Here is a 22,579-nt window from a genome sequence, read left to right as displayed (position 1 = left end):
ACAGAGTTGTATAAAATATTGTTTTTTAAATCACGTTTAACTATGCATTTAATCATAAGTTGATGTAGGTAAAAATACTGAATGTCTGAAAGGTAAACACAATTACTAAAGAATACAGTATACACAATAAACTTATATACTATTATTTCAGGGCTTTTTGGTTCTGTGTTTTTTTGTGTTTTTATCATAATGACTGGCATTTAGAGAGACGTGTTAACCCTGGATTAACCCTCATATCATATTTCCTAGTGTACAGTTTGTGTTTGTTTGCCAGCAATGTCTTTACAATGATGCATCAGATATAAGCGCCTCAATCCTCAAATACTTCCTCATTGTTTACTGAAATACCTCAATGTTTCATTTGAAGTATAGTTATAGTGAAGTAAAGTTAGCAAAAGATAATTATGCTGTGGTATGAGAAGAAAGAATTTCACTATGTTAATGTGACAAGTATACATGCACCTTTTTTTTTTACTTTCAAACAAACAAATATTTATAAATATTTATATAATATTGCTAGCAAAGTAACAATTTATGCTACCAGACAATCCTCATCGCCACATGGTTTCTCCCAATTAAATAGTACAAACATAGAAATATACAACTGACATTTTTCTTATTGCATATTTGCGTGAAACTTTATATGACTATATGTACCAGACAAGGTGTGTATACATTTACAGGAAGGTTTTTGTTTGAGAGGTTCAATTACAAGGTGTTTTATTCAGAAGCGTGGAAATATGTAGTACTGTACTTTCAACTCCAAGTTGGTTTCTTTAATTAAGACATTGTGTTACTATTGTGCACATTAAATATGTTCTTTATGTAAGCTAAATAAGTTAACTTGACTGACTTGATTAGTTGACTTAACAAAGATATAAATGAATAAGTAAATCTCACTCTATTTAAATATTTAGCTGTGGAGACCCACTGGGAATACCAGGTGCTGTGGTCTTTTCAGTTAGGCCTTCATTTGCTTAAGGATTAGATTTTTCTCAGGACAACATGCTAGCATGGATGACAGACTGGCAACAGTTTTAAAAGGCAAACAAGAAAGAAACAGAGCAAAGGAATGACTAGCCTACATTGAATATGTGTACCATTTCCATTAATTAGTATGTAAAAATGAACGATTGTCAAATAAGCCAGATATTGAGGTCATGGTTGCAGTTACAACCATGACCTCAATATGTGAAATTTTCATTAATTGGTCAGTCACTGTAAACAAGCAAGGAAAAATATAATCAAGAAAATGGCTTAATTAGTTATCAGTACTCTTATTAATAAACCTATTTTATTAGCGCTATAACATACTTATTTTTTTTCCATAAAAGATGTGTGTTTTGTACAATATATAAAGTGACAGAAAAAAAGATGCCATGAAAAGAGGGCAAATAAAAAGGGCAAAAGAGCTAGTTTGAGAAAAACTGCCCTTATTGTTTGTTTATTCAAACTGTCATTTGAAAATGTTTACCTATTGTATATTTGTCATTAGAATCAATTATGCAAAAACAATTTTTTGTTCCTGATTTTAAATGAATATAAGAAGGCAACACATTTTTATTTGTATTATGCTCCAGTCTAGCATTAAGGATAATAACAGAAAAGGTGAGATGGGAAATGTGGATGTAAATAAGGACAGTAGCACAAATTTACTAGTGCTTTAGGCAAGACTGGGCCAAAATAAGAAACAAATAACCCAACATACAGTAACTACAATATTTGACCTTTAATTGAAACCATAAAGAGTATAAACAAATGAATAGCCTCCCCCTTTTCCCAGAATAACCAAAAGCAAAGTAAAAACACACATTTAACAAATTTGGCAACTAAACCCATCACCAGGTCAATTCGATAACATGTACAGCCATTATCCACAAACAGTACAATATTTTTTACAGTCGGAATTATATACAATCTGAAATCTGTACCAAAGTACATGAACAAATCTCAAAATGCACAAACACACAAAAAAACTTTGGAGTCATATATACGATCATTAAATGCAAATATAGAGAGATGTTAGAGGTGGAACATTTTAGAATTAAAACTGCAGTAATAACCTGCCATAAAAAAAATATTTAGTTTAATAGATGCTTTTTTTTTATTTGAAAACAATTCAGTAATACCATATGTTCAAAACAACACAAAGTAAACTTTGCTAAATGGTTAAAGTATAATGTTGTTAAGCAACTTTTTATACTCTTTCTGGAATGAAACAAATAAAAAAAAATTCTAAAGTGAATGTAATAAAATGTTCTTACATAGTATGGTTTTGAATGATAAATAATAGTTTTTTTATTTATATTGTTATTAAATACATTGCCTTCCTAAAACATATCTTCCTTACTTAGTCAAATTAAAAGGTTCCACAGCACATCTTGTTCAGGGGTTGGATAAGGTTATATAATTTTATTATTTTTCTAGCAGTCCCATTTTTTCACTGCTATCCAATGTTTCCATGACATACCTCCTGTTTAAATAAAAATGTGGGAAACGTACAAATATCTTGAACAGTATGCAGATACAGAAGGTAGCATCTTAGTTAATACTATTACAGTACATCACATCCCTAAATGTATGATAGAACAATCAGACATCGGCCTTTTTTTGTTGGATTTGTAATATCTTTAGTGTGCAGCCTTTACACAGTTCCTTCTGTAACTTCTCTTGCATTTTAGCAGCTAACTGTAAAAAGAGCAAAAACATTTAATAAATTCTTCATATACCTTTACACTGTAGATTGGATAAATCATATAAGAGATTGTTCATGTAATTGTCTGTGGCATTTGTATCATATCAAATTGTTAAATGTGTTTTTATATTTTATTTATATACAATTTTTATTTATTTTATACTGTGCATTTGATTTGTATTGTTATAAAATAATGACTCACATCTTGCAGGCTTTCCAGGGTTGCCTCTCCACCAGCTTTTTTGTGTAGACACAACTGCAGAGTAGTTATAATTCTTTTCACCTCTGTAAGTGAAAATGCTTGTGGGTTAGGCTCTATTGTATAAGCACAGCAGATTTTGGAATTAATGAACAGCTTCAAAATGTAATTATTTGTGGTGTATAGCCAAACATTTAGCAACGGGGTGATCTGGTTATATGTCTTTTTTTGGGGGTGGCAATGTAGGGTTGGGAAAACTATTTAATCTAAAAAAAAAAAAAAAATATATATATATATATATATATATATATATATATATATATATATATATATATATATATATATATATATATATATATAAACCAGCATAACGTGGCTTCCTTATCTGTGAATGGCCTGCAAATAAACTAATTAAATATAACAACTTTGTGTGTCATCTTAACTTGTATTACTATTGCTACTACTACTTTTAATATTATTATTATTATTATTACTATAGGGAGCGAGAGAGTGTCCATGTTTCACCCTAGAGTGGTACTGGCCACCCCTTAGCTATGACAATGATCATTCAAATTAATTAAATTGAACATTTTCAACACAATTTTGTCACGTGTTCAGTGGGACACGTGACACATTAGTTTATGAGAAGAACCAGAGAGCTGATGGAGGAACCGCCAATTCTAGTGTTCTCTGTCAAATCCCAATCAAAGTGATCAATCAGCAAAGTGCTGGAGTGCAGCATACTTCCCACTAGACAATGTCAAACCTCCTTGTGCCACCCTCATAGAGTCTGTTTCTAAATATCTTGCTGGAAGTCATTTTGTAGGGCTCTGTCAGTGCTGCTCCCATTCCTCCACACACAAAGTAGCAGATACCTCTCCTGCTTCTCCCGGTATCTCCTCAATGGAGGCATAACAAAACCTCCTTGCAAAAGCACATATATATGTGCCATTGTGGAGGAGGTGGACTACCTGTGTAACCTGATTGCAGGTACTGCCTCATGCTACAAGTAGTGACACGCACTCCCACAAAACACAAAACTATAGAAAAATCACTCAGGAAAGATAAGGTGAGGAGTAATTTTCTGTGGTCACCACCTTCAAAACCATTGCCTCTTTGGGGGTTGTCTTGCTGTTGCCTCTCCAGTGCATGTGTTCTTACATCATTTGCACCAAAACTAATTAACAATTACTTATGATTCCTAATTAGACAGATTGATATTATACATTAATGATTGTGTTCCCTTATTGAAGCATTGCATATACATTTGGACTTATTGATTTTTTACTACCCATTTCACCTTGCGAATGCAGATTGGGATCTTCAGTCTGGTTCTGGCTGCCACCTAGTGGGCTGGCTGTAGTACCAGGCGTCTCTGTAAAGAGAAAAAAGCATCATAAAAATAAGAACTGTAAATAAACATAAAAGCACAACTGCAGTGATGTAAAATTTTGCACACCTTTATTTGCTTCAAAAATACCTACAACATGATTAGGTGTGAACATAAGGTTAAAGTTTATGAAATGAATTCTCTACAAAAAAAGCACCATTTGTTAGATTTTGTTATTAAGGATCGGCCCTGATAAGAAAAATACGATTTGTCAATTTTTTCCCCCCAACTGATCAGAAACACATTAAAATTGAGCAAATTATGACTGATTATAGTTATGTGATTTTGGAATTATATAAAATATATACTTGGTATTGAAATTGCACTTATATTTTATATTTTTTATATTTTGCTTAGTAGATGTTATATGATAATAATCTTTATGCCTTGTTTTCATCAGGGGAGTTATGAGTTAGATCCAATTATGGTGATGGCTGTGGCATTAACCAAGCTGGTTTTCAGTTGTTCTTGTTGTTGTTGTCCTCCTTCTTCTTCTTCTTCTTCTTCTTCTTCTTCTTCTTCTTCTTCTTCTTCTCTTCCTCTTATTATCTTGAATGCATGCATGTATGTAATAATAGAAAAAATGTCTGTTTTACCTTGTGGAAGCTTCATGGAATCTTCAGTCTGTGTGCTGCTTCCACCTAATCTGCTGACTGTAGTACCAGGGGTCGCTGCAATGGAAAAAAGAGAAGTGTTTAATCTTAGAAGCATTTTTCTATATTGGTAAAGCAAGCAAACAAACAAACATGATCTTACACTCGCAATTATATAAGTAAAGTGAGCTGTTGTGAGAAATGACTCGATTTGACTGTCACATGCAATGTTTAATTTCTACCATATTTGAATGTAATTGTTCTTGTAGCTTTGTCTGTAGTAACATTCACAGATGATGTTGTTGTTTCAGTACTGGAGTTGCTCTTTGCTGTAGTCATAGTGGTTGTTGTAACTTGGGGAGTACCTAAGAATGTAGTAAATACAATATATAAATTCATTGCTCTGTGTGTGTGTGTATATATATATATATATATATATATATATATATATATATATATATATATATATATATATATATATACATGTGTGTGTATATACAGTATATATATATATATATATATACTGTATATACACACACGTATATATATATATATATATATATATATATACACACACACATAGGTCGCCTGGTGGTCTAGTGGTTAAGACGCACCGCTCCCACCGCTGCGACCCGGGTTCGTTTCCCGGTCAGGGAACCATCCCCAGCCACTCTCAGTGCCGGTCCCAAGCCCGGATAAATTGGGGAGGGTTGCGTTAGGAAGGGCATCCAGCGTAAAAACATGTGCCAAATCAAACGTGCGGAGGATCCGCTGTGGCAACCCCTAACGGGAGAAGCCGAAAGAAAGTTTTATATATATATATATATATTGTTGGAATAATTTGATTACAGTAATGCTAAGTGGACGATGGGGATAGATGAATGAATGAATTAAAGAAAGTCCTGCTTGTTGACTCAAGAAAAAGGAAATGAAATGCAGGCATTAGTTAAAAAAAAAAAAAAAAAAGGCTTTTTTTTGCCATGACAAATTTTTTGTCTTTTAATGCACGATGCACACACACACACACACACACACACACACACACACACACACACACACAAACAAACTGCTCTGTGTATCCATCCAGCTCTTTCTTTCTTTCTCTGGTTACGGACACCACTGAAAGCACAAAAGACAGGGTTGAGTAAACTAGCTGTAATAAACCACTGATCCCTGCCTGTTTGTCGGCCTTCTCTTCACCCACAGCTAACACTCAACCACACCCCCACTGCCACACACCAACAACAGTGGTTAAACCATCACCACCACCACTACCAACCACCACCAACAACAAACAACAAACTTCTGAACAACACTGAAAAAAAAACCACGGCAATCCTTTAAAATATTCTGGTGACAGATGCAAGAAAAGTTCTTATTTTCATGTTTATGTAAAATATAAAACTATAATATATATACCCTCAATGCTGCCAGAACCCTCTGAGAGGGCTGAATGCTGCAGAAATATTAATATTAATATCCAAATATTGACAAGCATTAACAACAAAACATTGCAGTTGACTAAGTAATGATGAACTGCCTTTTCTTCCACTCCTATCAAAAAAGTGTCAATTAAATAACCTAAATAAATGCGTACAAGCTGTCATGTAATATTTGAGAAAGCATGAGAGGATGCAATAGTGGGAAAATTTAATGAAATTGAAATGGTAAAAACATACCAGCAACCAATGAAGTTAAATGAAAATACAAGACAAGAATACAAAAGAACTAAGATCATAACTAGAAACATGGAATGAGAAGCATGACGAAAAACCAATGACCAATATTTTGGTGGACCAATGACCAATAGTGGACCAACGATCATGAATAGACAAAGATAGACAAAGAGTGCAGTGAACTGTGAGTATATATATATATATATATATATATATATATATATATATATATATATATATATATAAAATATATAAATCAATTATTATTTAAAATTTATACATTTAAATAAATAAACAAGGTTGTAAGTATTTTATGGTACAGGTAGTTGGGGGACAATCATGCTACTAGATGAGGGGAGGATAGGGATAGCTGACAGATGTAATTTTCATGTTCTTAATGTTTTCTTAATATAATAATCAGATAAGTCTGTTTTTGAGTATCTTGCTGGAAGTCATTTTGTAGGGCTCTGTCAGTGCTGCTCCTGTTCCTTCTCACACAAAGTAGCAGATACCTGTCCTGCTGGGGGCCATAAAAAACCTTGCAAAAGCACATAAATATATGTGCCATTCTGGAGGAGGTGGACTACCTGTGTAACCTGATTGGTACTGACAGGTACTGCCTTATGCTACAAGTAGTGACATGCACCCTCACAAAACACAAAACTATAGACACATCCCTCAGGAAGGATAAGGAGAGGAGCAGTTGTCTGTGGTCACCACTTTCAAAAACATTGCCTTTTTGGACTTAAAGGTTTTAAATACCCATTTCACCTTGTGAATGAAGTTTGGGATCCTCAGTCTGGTTCTGGCTGCCACCTAGTGGGCTGACTGTAGTACCAGGCGTCTCTAAAAGGACCAAAAAAAAAAAAATCATAAAAATAAGTACTGTAAATAAACACAAGAGCACAAATGCAGTGGTGTAAAATTTTGCACAACTTTACTTAGAAAATACCTACATTATCATTAGGTGTGAACAAAAGGTTATATTTTATAAAATGAACAAAAAAGGCACCATTGTTATATTTTGTTATTGAGGATCGGCCCTGATAAGAAAAATTTTATTCAGTTATTACATTTTTAATAGGCGATGTTTAATAGGCGATATAATGTTAATATGCTTAATGTCCAGATATCATCAGTAGAGTTCTGAGTTAGATGCAGTTATGGTGGTGGCTATGGGATTGACCAAGCTGGTTTTTAGTTGTTTTCGTTTCAGTTTTTGTTGTTGTTCTTCTCTTCTTCTTCTTCTTATTTTATTTAAGAAGCTTTTAAGAAGAAGAATGCATGCATGTAATAATAGTAAAATGTTTGTTTTACCTTGTGGAAGCTTAAGAGAATCTTCAGTCTGTGTGCTGCTTCCACCTAATATGCTGACTGTAGTACCAGGGGTCGCTGCAATGGAAAAAAGAGAAGTGTTTAATCTTAGAAGTATTTTTATCAACTGGTAAAAGAAACAACAAATATATATATATATATATATATATATATATATATATATATATATATATATATATATATATATATATATATATAAAATTTAAAATGTTTGTATACATTTAAATAAATAAACAAGGTTGTAAGTATTTTCTGGTACAGGGAGTTGGGGGACAATTATGCTATTAGATGAGGGGTGGATAGGGATAGCTGACAAATGTAATTTTCATGTTCTTAATGTTTATTATTAATATAATAATCAGATATTAGTGTGTATGTATATATATATATATATATATATATATATATATATATATATATATAGAGAGAGAGAGAGAGAGAGAGAGAGAGAGAGAGAGAGAGAGAGAGAGAGTCTGTTTCTGAGTATCTTGCTGGAAGTCATTTTGTAGGGCTCTGTCAGTGCTGCTCCTGTTCCTTCTCACACAGTGTAGCAGATACCTGTCCTGCTGGGAGGCATAAAAACCTTGTAAAGCACACATGTATATATATATATATATATATATATATATATATATATATATATATATATATATATATATATATATATATATATATATATATGTGCCGTTCTGGAGGAGGTGGACTACCTGTGTAACCTGATTGGTACTGACAGGTAGTGCCTTATGCTACAAGTAGTGACATGCACCCTCACAAAACACAAAACTATAGACAAATCCCTCAGGAACGATAAGGAGAGGAGCAGTTGTCTGTGGTCACCACTTTCAAAAACATTGCCTTTTTGGACTTAAAGATTTTAAATACCCATTTCACCTTGTGAATGAAGATTGGGATCCTCAGTCTGGTTCTGGCTGCCACCTAGTGGGCTGACTGTAGTACCAGGCGTCTCTAAAAGGAAAAAAAAAAATAATAAAATCATAAAAATAAGTACTGTAAATAAACACAAGAGCACAAATGCAGTGGTGTAAAATTTTGCACAACTTTACTTAGAAAATACCTACATTATCATTAGGTGTGAACAAAAGGTTATATTTAATAAAATGAACAAAAAGACACCATTGTTATATTTTGTTTTTGAGGATCGGCCCTGATAAGAAAAATTCAATTCAGTTATTACATTTTTAATAGGCGATGTTTAATAGGCAATATAGACCGCTGCAATGGAAAAAAGAGAAGTGTTTAATCTTAGAAGTATATATCTATAGTATATATATATATATATATATATATATATATATATATATATATATATATATATATATATATATAATTTTTTTTTTACAAAAGTGGGTATACTCCAACCATTTTAGTATATATTCTTAAGGGACAGTACTATACAAATAAATCTTGGATATATTTTAGTAGTCAATGTGCAGCTTGTATAGCAGTACAGATTTATTCTCAACATAGAGCCATTATTCTCAAAATATCTGGCAACAACAGTGGGTACACCCTAAGTGATGATAGCTATACATCGCATTGCTTTAGAGGTTGCAGAAGCAGAAGATCCACTTTTCAGTACTCAGGCCACATGCCAAAAACTGCAACAAGCCTGTTTGCATGACCGTCATCCCAGAAGGAAGCTTTTTCTGAAGCTGGCTCACAAGAAAGCCTGCAAACAGTTTGCTGAAGGCTACCTGTACAAAAGCATGAATTACTGGAACCATGTCAAGTGATCTGGTGAGACAAATATAAACTTGTTTGGCTTAGATGGTGTCCAGCAAACAAATTGTGTTTGCCTACAGTTAAGCATGGTGGTGGTAGCATCATGGTCTAGGGCTGCATGAGTGCTGATGGTACTTAGGAGCCGAAGTTCATCGAGGGTAACATGGATTCCAACATGTACTGTGATATTCTGAAGCAGAACATGATGCCCTCCCTTCAGAAACTAGGCTGAATGGCAGTTTCCCCACATAATAACGACGTCAAACACACCGCTAAGATGACAACTGCCTTGCTGAAGAAGCTGAAGGTGATGGAATGGCCATGTCTTCAGACCTGAACCCTACTGATCACCTGTGGGCCCCTTTAAGTGGAAGGTAGAGAAGCCCCATGTGTCTAACATCTAGCAGCTTCATAATTATGGAGGAGTGGAAGAGGATCCCAGCAACATCCAGTGCAACTCTGGTGAATTCCATGCCCAGGAGGAATAATCACCACATTATCTGTGTAAAGCTGCTTTGAGACAATGTTCATTGTTAAAAGCGCTATACAAATACAAATGAATTGAATTGAATTGAATTGAATAAGACTCACTCACACATAATATTGTGATTTTGGACATATTTTTGACATGTTCACTTGGGGTGTACTTACTTTTGTTGCAAGTTATTTGGACAGGTTGTATATTTAGTTAATTAAGTTTTTTCAGTGGCACATTGACTAAAGTATTTCTAAGTTTTATTTCTATATTATTGTCCATTGAGAAGATATACTAAAATGGTTGCTGAAATGTGAGTGTAGTCACTTTTGTAATGTATATATATATAATCACATACATGCATACACAGTGGTGTGAATTACAGTGGATGTTTCAGATCATCAAACTAATTTAAATATTACTAAAAGATAACACAAGGGAACACAAGATCCGTTTTTTTAAATGAAGATTTTCATTACTGAGGGGAAACAAAATCCAAAACTACATGGCCCTGTGTGAAAAAGTGTTTGCCTCCTAAACCTAATAACTGGTTGGGCCACCCTTAGCAGCAACAACTGCAATCAAGCGTTTGTGACAACTTGCAATGAGTCTGTTACAGCGCTGTGGTGGGATTTTGGGCCACTCATCTATGGATACATTGGAGGGTTTTCGAGCATTTAAGGTCATGCCACAGCATCTCAGTAGGATTTAAGTCAGCACTTTGACTAGACCACTTCAAAGTCTTCAGTTTGTTTTTCTTCAGCCAATCAGAGGTGCACTTGCTAGTGTGTTTTGGATCATTATCCTGCTGCAAAAACAAAGGTTTGCTTCAGCTTGAGGTCACAAACAGATGGCCTGACATTCACCTTCAGGATCTTTTGGTAAACAGCAGAATTCATGGTTTTCTTTATCACAGCAAGTCTTCCAGGACCTGAAGCAGCGAAACAGCCCCAGACCATCACTGTACCACCACCATATTTTACTGTTGGTATGATGTTCTTTTTTTTAAAATATGGTGTTACTATTACGCCAGACGAAATGGGACATCAGTGAACGAGTATTTTCCCAAAAGTCTTGGGGATCATCAAGAAGTTTTCTGGCTAAACTTAGACAAGCCTTTATATTCTTTTTGCTCAGCAGCGGTTTTCTTTTTGGAACTCTGCCATTCAGACCATTTTTGCCCAGTCTCTTGCTTATGGTGGAGTCATGAACACTGACCTTAACTGAGTCAAGTGAGACCTGCAGTTCTTTGGATGTTGTCATGGGGTTTTTTTTGTGACCTCTTGGGTGAGTCGTCACTGTGCTCTTGGGGTAATTTTGATCGGCCGGCCACTCTTGGGAAGGTTCTCCACTATTCCATGTTTTTGCCATTTGTGAATAATGGCTCTCACTGTGGTTTGCTGGAGTACCAAAGCTTTAGAAATGGCTTTATAACCTTTTCCGGACTGATAGATCTTAATTACTTTTTTGTCATCTGTTTCTGAATTTTTTTGGATCTCGGCATGTCGTCAGGCTTTTGAGGATCTTTTGGTCTACTTCACTTTGTCAGGCAGGTCCGATTTAAGAGATTTTTTTGATTGCGAACAGGTTTGGCAGTAATCAGGCCTGGGTTTACTGCTAATCTAGTTTTAGATTTTGTTTTCCCAATGGAAAGCTGCAGGCCTCGATAACATATAAGAGAGCGTGCTTAGGGACTGTGCTGACCAGCTAGCAGGTGTCCTCACAGACATCTTTTATATTTGCCTAAACCAGGCTGTGGTCCCTGCAAACTTCAAAATGACCACTATCATCCCGGTGCCAAAGAAGTCAACAGTGAGGAGTCTCAATGATTACCACCCAGTAGCACTGCCTTCAATCATTATGTAGTTCTTTGAGCATGTAGTCAAGAGGCACATTAACTTTGCTCTGCCAACCTCAGTGGACCCACTCCAATTTGCATACAATTCCAACCGCTCCACCGAAGACACTAGCTCCTACACCCTGCATTTTGTTTTCTACATCTGGACACAAAGGACACATATGTCAGAATGCTGTTTTTTTTTTTTTTTTTTTTTACTTCAGCTCAGCATTCAAAACAATCGTAATGTGTAATACAGCAACTGATGAAGAAACTCTCTCTACTTGGTCTCAACACTCTACTCATCAAACTAGATTCTAGACTTCCTGACAGAGAGACCACAGACAGTGTGCATCAGCAGCAGAACATCAGGCACCAAGGCTGTACACTCATCCCACTGCTGTTCATGTTGCTTACCCTTGACTTCATGGCAAAAAGTCGTAATCCAACCGCATTGTCAAGTTTGCTGATGACATGACAGTAGAGAGCCTCATCAGCAATGACAAAGAAATGCAATACAGAGAGGAGGTGGAACAACTGGTGAACTGGTGTCACAAAAACAACCTGCCTCTTAATGTAGACAAACAAAGGTGGTTGCTGTAGACCTGCTAATCACTGTCATCATTTACTCTGTTCTTACAATTCAACGTTATATTTATCACATTATATGTACTCACATTATTGCACCTTAAATCTGCTACCCTATGTTTTAATGCTGACTCTATTGTGTCCCAGATGACTCATTTGTGTCTAATGTTTACTCTTACTGTTCACAGTCGATGCACATTAGTGGGTTAGTAACATTTCGTTCTTTTGTATACTGTGTATGTGGAAGAATGAAAAAAAAGCTTGAGTTGTACTGAGTACTATTTACCATGACTGGTTGGAGTTGGTTTTGTAGTTTCGTCTGTAGTAACATTCACAGATGTTGTTGGATTTGTACTAAAGGTGCTCGTTACTGTAGTCACTGTGGTGGTTATCACTGTTGTGGTTATTTCTAAGATTGTACAAAAAAAAAAAAATCATTCATATAATTCATTCATTCATTCATTCTTTATTTGAAATGTATATGTTTAAATAAACCTGGTTCAAGAAGGCTAAAAGAAATCTAAAAAATCTCTGTTCACAAGGTACACTGATTCCCAACCCAAGTCTCATTTAAAATAATGACTGAACACCTAAAACAGACAGTCATTTAGAATTCCTCCTAAATAAATTCTAGAGGAATTATTTATATGTTTTGACCACTGACAGGTTGTTGGAGTAAAATGGCTATTAGAACTCTTTACATAACAGCAAATCTTTACACAAAATGTTTTATTAGCACTGTCAATGTTAAAAGAAATGCTTTCAAAAGTAAACATTTTTTGAAAACATTTTTTCCAAAAATAATCTGTATAGAGTATATTATGCAAAGATTTACCATAGGCAACAATTATGCTTAGTTTCCATGTGTAGGAACTAATTTAAATGGTTGTTTGTTATACGCTAAAAAAATAAACATCTTAGAATGTTGTTCAGGCATAATTTTTAAACGGATAATCTTTACTCTAAAATGTTTTCTTTATCTTTCTTGTTGTTTTGTTGTTTTTATTTATTATCAGACTTACAGGCGGAGTGCTGGATAAAGTGTATGATTCCTGTTGTAAAAATAAAAAGTATTGTGCTTAAATATATTTTAACATCAAATGTTAAAATTTTATATTTTATTACTACATTATGACTACATATTTTCTGACACTTCTATGACTACATTTTAATAATTTATGCATATGAATGTTTTAATCTCCTGCACATAATACCTTTTTTGAGGAGAGTTTTCTATTGGGGTAGACACAGTGAAAGTACCCTTACTCTACCCCAACTCTCACAAGAATCATGGGGTTATAGTGTAATCTTGCAACAGGTCTTTTTAATGCAGTTTATGTATTTATTTTAATATAGCAATGAACAACATTTTAAAGTGTAGTATAATATAAAGTAAAAGATTCTGAAAGTGAAAATACTCTGTTAAACATACATAAGTATGATAATGAAGTAAACAATATTTTACTCTTCAACACCTCCAACAGGATTAAATTTGTTTACAATTTCACAGTTTTTTCTCCCTGAAAAAAGTCTTATTTAAGTAATATGCATGAGCTATGTTTGCACACTCTTTTAGTAGTAGTTGATGTGATGGATGGGTTTGTATGCACTAAATCTCACGTATTATGCAAGTTTGATTGTAGTCTGGGCAGCAGTCCCCTAGAAGCACACAGCTTTCATCACAAAAACATCCTCTAAAGCAAGAATTATTTGTCCCCTTGCAGCATAGAACTGTAGGTTCTGCACATCCAGCTGTAAACACACACACATATATAAAGATTAGAAATAAATATGAATAAAAAGCAGGAAATTAATGGCCAATGTTCAAATCTATATTAAAACTTTAATCCTTTATTAAAGTAACAGCAAATTAACCAGAAAGAAAGTTTATGCCAAACCTTAACTTTTATGCCAGCCAATGCCACTGCACAATTTTAAACGGTTTTAGGACATTTCATAGTCACTAATGCAGTCAATTGCATTGAATGAAACAAAATGTACAGAAAAAGCATTTTTCCTGCCATCATTGAAAAGTAAAATAATATAGAAAGGCCGCTTTGAATTTTTCACATCTTCTATAAAAAAACATACACAAAAGGAACATTTCATACTGCTTTAGCTTTTTTTTTTTTGTTCTTTGTCTTAGCATAATACAATGAGTGTTATTGATGAAAATGGGAAAAGATTGGATTACTCACATTACTGTGTAGCATTGCAATCTAAAGGAATCTGACACTGTAGATTAACATGTCTCAATTTAAAGGTCAAGTGTCAGGTATAATTTTTCCATCTTTTGTCTCCCAACACTCATTTCTTTTTCAGCTTAAAATCTTTTAGTTTATGTTAAATAATCTTTCCTATTAATTTTACATTATTTGAATACTGTTGACATTTCATAATGGGATTTTCCATGAATTAAAAAAAAACAAAAAAAACCTTATTACGTTTTATTAACAACAAATTTACAAAACCTTTTTAAGAAATACACTTCTTTATATTCTATAAAATTCATATTTATTTTACTTGACATTCTGTATTTCTTTTTTTTTAATAGGTAAAATGTAGGCGTTCACAACTGTATTATAACAATATATAAAAGTATAACAGTATAGTATTAAAAAAATAATTTGTATTTATTTATTTATTTATTTATTACAAATTTTTAGCTGCCTATATCTCAATTAATGAAAAAGGAATTTTGTTTCAACTTTGTTTCATGTAAAGTCAAAGTCACAGCATAAAAGCATTAATGCCACTTTTTAAATGAGGCTTATTTAAATGCTTTCAGCAGTAGCTTGTAGGTATAAATATAGTATAGTGGTGCATATTATGCATATTGATAGTATAGGGTTATTTATTATATAGTAATAGCAACAAACAGGGTTTTTACAGCATTTACAGCTCTGGAAAGCCTAATTATCAGTTCTAAATTAACTATGAATTGGATCAGGTAAATTCATATTCTTAAAAATATTAGTGTATAAATTTATATAGTTTTCATATAATTAAATACTTTGATCATTCATATAACCTATCTAGAGTCTATAAAGTTTATTTTTGCCATGTTATCTTAGCTCATGTCCTTATTGAAAGGCTTTCTTTCAATACCTGTTTATATATGTAAATAGTCAGTCTTTACCTGATGCATGGTGTTTTTGTTCTGTAAACAAAAGCAGCAAGAGTATTCGAAAGTGTATCAGCCTCATCCTCCTGACCAGCAATCCGAACTAAGTACAGTATATGTATACAGTATTTAGTCTGTGTGCATGTGTGAGTGAGAAAAAGAGAGATGTACTAAGTTTGGCATCATGAGGCATCATGAGTTTCAAACATTTTATACTTCCCCATGTTTTCCAATTCCTCATCAGAACATGCTGTGATCTGAGGGTGGATCCAGTTTCCTGCCAGCTTGCTATGCTGGTTCTACCAAAAGTCTGAGACGCCTAAAGATTATTGAGTCACATTATGTCTGTAAAGTTAATCCACAACAATTCAAGAAATGTGGAAATACATACGAAGAAAACCCCTTCTAGTAGTTAAACCATATTGAATGTTCACATTCAAATAATAAAACAAACAAAAAAAAAACTAGATGTTTGTGTGTTATAGGTATTAACAGATTGTAGCTTACCTATTCTTTGGATATGCCCGGTTTTTGTTCCATTTAACATGATACTTTTTATTGTGTATCTGTAAAGGTACTGTACATGCACATACAAAAACCTTTTCATTCTGGCTACCCTGTATATAAACAATGGCCTACACCTTTTTAAACCTATTTATCTTACAAAAACCTTGAATTTGACTGATCATTTGACTATATTTGAACAAGGAAATCAACAATCTGTGCTAAATTATGAAATACATTAAATTCGACAAAGCATGTTTGTTTTTTTCCTTTTTAGTAATTTGTTAGTTTTTATTGCATTTCTTTCTATTGCATCTGTCCATGTAATCCGACATCACACTTTACAAAAAATCTAATTCCAGAGATCTCCAACTACTCCCACAACCCTGTCTCACCCCACAACCAACTTGGAATCTGTTTTTCTGTGTAACACTTTATCAGCCTTCACTGCGCTTAGCCTCCCTAATTGTCCATAAAAAATATTGCCTTGTGTAATATGGCAATGTTAATTGATTTTGTCTAATAATTAAACCAAATTAGTTATATTTAGATATGTCCCCCCTCTCTCAGCACTTATCTGACCGCACACTGCACCACACTCCTCCAATACTCAACAACTGTTTGACACGTCCCACTATCTCACAGGGTACAGGAAAGAAATGTTTCTAGACTCGTCTCTGTTCTGGCGCTGAGGTGGTGGAACAAACTTCCACTTGATATCTGAACAGTCACTAGCAGTGTTCACATGACGTCTAAAAACCTACCTCTTCCAGAGCTTCTTAAATGAACACTTCTTGCATTAAAGATTTTCGCATTTTGAATGTATAACATTCTTAGTCTGTGTCCTAATAAATCAGCATTAGAATATGTTTATTAATGGATCTGTGCCACTCTTAGTCACAACACGAAGGCTGAGGTTCTCTTTTACAGTGGTTTAATGCAATGGTCCCCAACCTTTTTTGCGACACGGACCGGTTTAATTTCTGACAATATTTTCACGGACCGGTTTAATATCGGACAATATTTTCACAGGCCGGCTTTTAAGGTGTGGCGGATAAATGTAACAAAATAAAATGATATTTTCTAAATATAATAATAAATGTGAATCCACTGTGTTGTTTTTTTCATTTTTCTAGCTTGGGGTTTGAAATTAGCGGTACTGTATTATGTGTTACCGGCCGGAGCAGCCCCTTTAAGAAGGTAACGGATGGAGGTAAGACATGTGACCGAGGCATCATGACATGCATCAAGAATGAGTCATAGACAGATGTGGCGGAGAGAATCCGGTAATTTTCCAAAATAAAACATCGTTCAGAATCAAATAAAAAAATTTAAACTCAGAAATAAACAAAAAATACATACACATACAGTGGAACCCCGTTGTACGAGCATAATTCGTTCTTGAAAATTGCTCGTAGGTCCATTTGCTCGTACGTTCGAACTGATTTTCCCCATAAGAATGAATGAAAAAGTGATTTAATCCGTTCCGAGATCTCATTCGATCGCTTATTTCTGCACTTAAAAAGTAATTGTAGCCTATTTTAACAAACAAATACATCGCAAATTACCGTAATGTAAACATAATTTAATACTTACTGTCAGGGAGCTCCCTGATTCTTCCCCGCCTGCACGGAGCTGCTCGACGGCTTACTAATCACACACCTGACTCTCGTTTAGCACTCATCACCCAACCATATATAAACCCCTCATTCACCCTCACTCGCTATCCGTTATTATCAATGGTTTGGCTGTACATGTCAAGATTCTCCCGTGCTTGTGGTCAGCGGCGCGCGTCTCCTACGCGCTCCTTTGGATATTACACAGACTGCTTCTCATCCAGTTGTGGACTAGTGGACCGCGCTCCCACCGCGCACCACTGGATTACTTCCCAGTTTCTGTACACATTTTTGCAAAATAAACTTTGTTTGCTTTGACTTCGGCTTCCGCCTCTGTTTCTCGCATAACACTTATTCATCTGATAGTGGATGATTGCGAGTGTGAGACGCACATCACGCTCGTAACCTCCTCGGTTTCCATGGTATTTCTATTTACTTTCGTTTTCACAGCACAATCAGTGATTTACTTGGGAGACATTTTTCAAGATTTCTAATGAAATAAAAATATAAAACTAAAAAAAAGAAGTTTTTGCTGCACTGAACAACGAGAGCGACTGAGTGATACGTCATTAACTAAGAGACTGATGCGACCCTCCGCTGAAAACGGGGAACTGGCAGCATAGGTATGCTTGTGCCTTCGAAATTTGCTTGTGAAACAGGGTAAAATTTTGCGAGCAAGTTTGCTCGTATCTCCGTTTGCTTGTACAATAGGTTGCTCGTACAACGGGGTTTTACTGTACCACTTTTGCCTGCTTGTTGGCTAAGAGAGGTGAATATAGTTTTTCGATTGGATGTCTTATAATTGCAAAAGGAATTACATAAAATCTTTCAATGATCGGTTTGGGAACGCTTTCACATTGTTTTCACTCTGAATCACGTGTGTAATCCAGCCAATGGAGAGATGCGACATTACTGGTGGGGTTACATCACGACCAGGCGCTACAAAATGTGCATGCGGTGGAGGTTATCATTTTTTTGTGTGAATCTGTGCAAGCATGAGCACCAAGAGCAAACAAAACTTTCGGCTATGTGTGTCCCTCCTTGCTTTTTATTTCGGGGGTGAGGGAAGGGGTACATACAGCCAGTGTGGTGTTTGCGTGGGAGAGGAGCATGCTCAGTCGGCTCTCAAGGGAGTTCGACTGCTCGCATTGTAGCCGCATGTCTATGCGGACTCTCTGGTCCTGGAGAGCACTCTTCGAGGAGAGCTATTTGTTGGGCTCACAAACAAACCTGGCAGAGGGCCTGGAAAAGTGCAAGCCCCTTTCTCCTGTTTCACCTGCCGGGTCTAGTGACAAGTTTCAGGAGGCCTAAAAAAGCGCTAAAATCAGCGCTACCTCCCTCATCGCTCCCAAGGGGCTGTGTGGAGGGCGCAGCCCCAGCCTGGTGTTAGCGGGTTCAGCAAAGCCCAAAAGCAGAGTGCTCTAAATGCTCTACGCCCAAGCCCAAGGAGTTGGATGGACTTAAGCGTGGTCCTCTCCGGCAAGCGGGCCTCGGCGCGTACGCCCTGACAAACAAAGGGCCCCAGTCTAAAGAGGGCGGTGTACACTTCATTATACGGTGCCCGTCCCTCCTCAGCACAACCAGGAGATCAGGCTGTTAACCCTGCCACAAGATGTGCTTCACGGCACAGCCACCTCCAGCGGGCGTCTTCCTTCAGCTCCTCCCGGTTTCTTAGCTGATGGAGGAGACCCGCCGCCTCTCAGGAGGCTTCAACGGCTGCAGGGCACTGCTCCACTCGTCGGGTCATAGGCCAGTCTTGAGAGAATGGTTCCCTTAAGAGATATCCTGGCAGCCTGGAAAAGGCTGCCAGACATGTCTCAGTGGGTCCTGCGCACGGTAGAGAAGGGCTACTCGATTTAGTTTGGGTCCTCTCCCCCCGCTTCGATGATTCGTCTGTTCTCTGTGTGGTGTCAGACCCTGAAAGGTTATGTGTTTGCTATCGCATCTTATTGTGCTCTGCTTGCTGAGCAGTCACTGGGTAAACACCCTTTGGTGACACGTTTCCTACTCAGCACCCAGAGGCTGAGGCCTGGGACATGACCCACAGTGCCTGTATGGGACTTGGGCAGCATGCTGGAGGCTTAGTCTGAGCACCCCTTTGAGCCATTGGTCGAGGTAGCCGTTAGGTATTTGTCTATTAAGACTGTTTTCCTTCTGGCTATATCCTCCCTGAAGCGGGTCGGGGACCTAAAGGCACAGGACGAGTCTGTGGAGAAAGTTGGACCAGCTGTTTGTCTGCTATGACCCCTATAAAAAAGAGATTGTGGATGCTATATCCTTTTCTTATAAGTCCTCTTATGAGTCCTCCAGCCTGGCCCACTGGAGTCCCTCTCCAAGACATTTGCAATGCTGCAGGATGGTCCACCCTGCTGTACCTCGTCAGGTTCTATAACTTTGGCCTTAGAGCCACTCCTGGCTCCTCTGTCCTGAACTCTGGCTGTGCTCTTTCACAGTAGGCAGGGACTGGTCAGTGAGGCATGAGTGGACTCTCATTCCAAAAGTGTTGCGATGCAGCTTGAGTTGCTTAGGGGGAACGTCTCTAGGTTACATATGTTCGCTAGTTCGCTGAGGGATGGAGACGCTGTGACGCTCTAAGCCACACTCCCTGCATCCCTGCCGCGCTTCCGTTCTCTTTTGCAGAAGGTAGCATTGGCTCCACCGCATGCACGTTTTGTAACTTTCTGGTTGTGCTGGTGACGTCGCGTCTCTCCGTTTTCTGGATTACACACGTGATTCGGAGTGTGAACAACGCGGAAGCGTTCCCAAACGTCTCGTTCCCTCAGGAAACCAGGGTTACATACTTAACCTGGAGGCGTTCTATCTCTTCATCCAGATGACATAAGAGGAAGTGCCATACAAATGCATTATTGGAATAAAATTAAATAAAAAAAAAAAAAATAACTCTTAGAAAGAATGTTTTGCTTAAGTAAAAAACAACTAAGTATTGGAATCACAATAAACATTATAAAATAATCAAAATATAAAATAACAAACTATAAAAGGTTATCGAAATAAGCGAGCATAAACTGAACAAAACTTCTTGAGCTTCTCTCTTAGCCATTAACCTTTTATCCTCTGCCTTAAGTTTGATGATTTCCTTTTTATATAAATGTTGTGTGTTCATTATTTTAATTACCTCTTGTGTAGCTGCTGGTCTTTTCTGAAAAGAATCCTGGGAAGACTGACTGGGCATCCTAGAAACAGACCCTGATTTGCATGAGATTGCTGAGATGGTGCTGGACAGGGTGGCTTCAAACACTGAATCTGAATCAGGACAAGGTATGTTATTAGGATCTCCATAAGTGTTTAACAGTTTCATTTCCAGTTCCAGTAATGGCAAGGCAGGTCTCATTTATTCTCTGAATTTCTGGTTCAGGGATTGTGAGGTTTCTTATGTCACCATAAATATGGTCGCCCTCAGACTGAATGGCATTAATGGTGCTCACAACCTTAAAGATCAAATATGCATTATCATTGTTCTTCATGGCTTTTTTCAAACCATTGATATGATACTTTCATTTTCTAAACTTCTGTTCAAAGCTTCTTTTCAGATTGTTCAGCCTAGCGTCTTGCAATATTTTATGCTTTTTGCTAAGAATGCGTACACGTTGACTTCTTCTGATATCTGGGAACTGTGTATTATCTGTGCCTACCTGAGTTTGTTGTACTTGCACAGCCACTTTAACATGCTAAGCTATATCATCCTGCTGTGGTGGGATAACCTGCTTTGCATCATCAACCTCTTGTTCTGTAGGATGTGCCCAGATAGCTTCTTTAGTGGACTGTATTGTTTTTTCACTTGAATCTGACATGTCAATTTGTATGCACTATGCTGTGATATTTAAAGACAAACTAAAGTTCTAGTGCATATCATTTAGACTTGTGTGGTTCAACCATTTAAACTATAAACTATAGGACTGAAGGAGCAGAAGCATGAACAACTTGTGATGTGAGTACTCAGAAATATAAAGTATACAGAAACTTAAACAAAAAAAATCAGCTTTAATCTTCCTCAATAATACAACATATTATGCCAGTGATTATTAAGAACTTTCACTTATACCTTAAGGATGATGGAAATATTACAGCAATTGAGACTTCAGCAACAGTTCACAAAACCTTGTGCTGCTTCCAGACACTAAATTAAAAGTGCTTGATTTGTTCAGCCTTTACTTGCCCACTGCTGCTTCAGTCATTCAATAGCGGTCACTTGAACGTTCTACTTTCCTTATCCAACATGTTACCTCCTGCTGACCGACTTTAACGGGCACCCTTTACCATCTGACGATCTTGGCCTTCACCAATGCAGTTGTGTTCTACTGTGCCACTCTTAGTCACAACACGAAGGCTGATGTTCTCTTTTACAGATGTTTAATACATTCATCCATGCGGACATCAACACCATAGAACTAAAAAAAAATGGATGAAAAATAACAGTCACAGTCACAACTCCTAAATAAAAAAAATACATTTAGATACTAATTAGATAGTAAGCTAAGAGAGGGAAATATATCTTAAAGTCTCTTGATTGGATGGCTTATAATTGTAAAAGGAAATGCATCTTTTGATGATCGCATCGTTCCAACTCTACATGCAGATGACATAACAGAAAGTGCCATACAAAGGCATAATGGGAATAAAATAAAACATAACCAAAAAACTCTTAGAAAGAATAAGTCTTGCTCAAGTAAACAACAATTAAGTATGGAAATTACAATAATGATCATCAAATAATCAAAGTATAAAATGATACAAATTAAACTGTAAAAGGTTATAAATATATAAATATATATATATATATATA

General features: G+C 36.1%; 1 protein-coding gene across 1 annotated transcript; it reads right to left on the bottom strand.

The window, feature by feature from the left end:
• Positions 1–1,601: 1,601 nt before the first annotated feature.
• Positions 1,602–18,935, bottom strand: LOC124403395 (cell wall protein DAN4-like). The gene is made up of 11 exons (XM_046877113.1): positions 18,851–18,935; positions 14,152–14,283; positions 12,818–12,940; positions 8,780–8,854; positions 7,871–7,945; positions 7,325–7,399; positions 5,120–5,242; positions 4,881–4,955; positions 4,195–4,269; positions 2,898–2,980; positions 1,602–2,688 (listed from the first exon to the last, which is right to left on the bottom strand). Exons 1-11 carry the CDS (start codon positions 18,933–18,935, stop codon positions 2,593–2,595), a joined length of 1,017 nt encoding a protein of 338 aa, XP_046733069.1. The 3' UTR covers positions 1,602–2,592.
• Positions 18,936–22,579: the final 3,644 nt, after the last annotated feature.

This window comes from Silurus meridionalis, chromosome 20 (genome assembly GCF_014805685.1).
Source record: "Silurus meridionalis isolate SWU-2019-XX chromosome 20, ASM1480568v1, whole genome shotgun sequence".
Taxonomy (NCBI): Eukaryota; Metazoa; Chordata; class Actinopteri; order Siluriformes; family Siluridae; genus Silurus; species Silurus meridionalis.
Note: the sequence above shows the minus strand (reverse complement) of the source record. Positions and strands in the feature narration are given on the sequence as shown.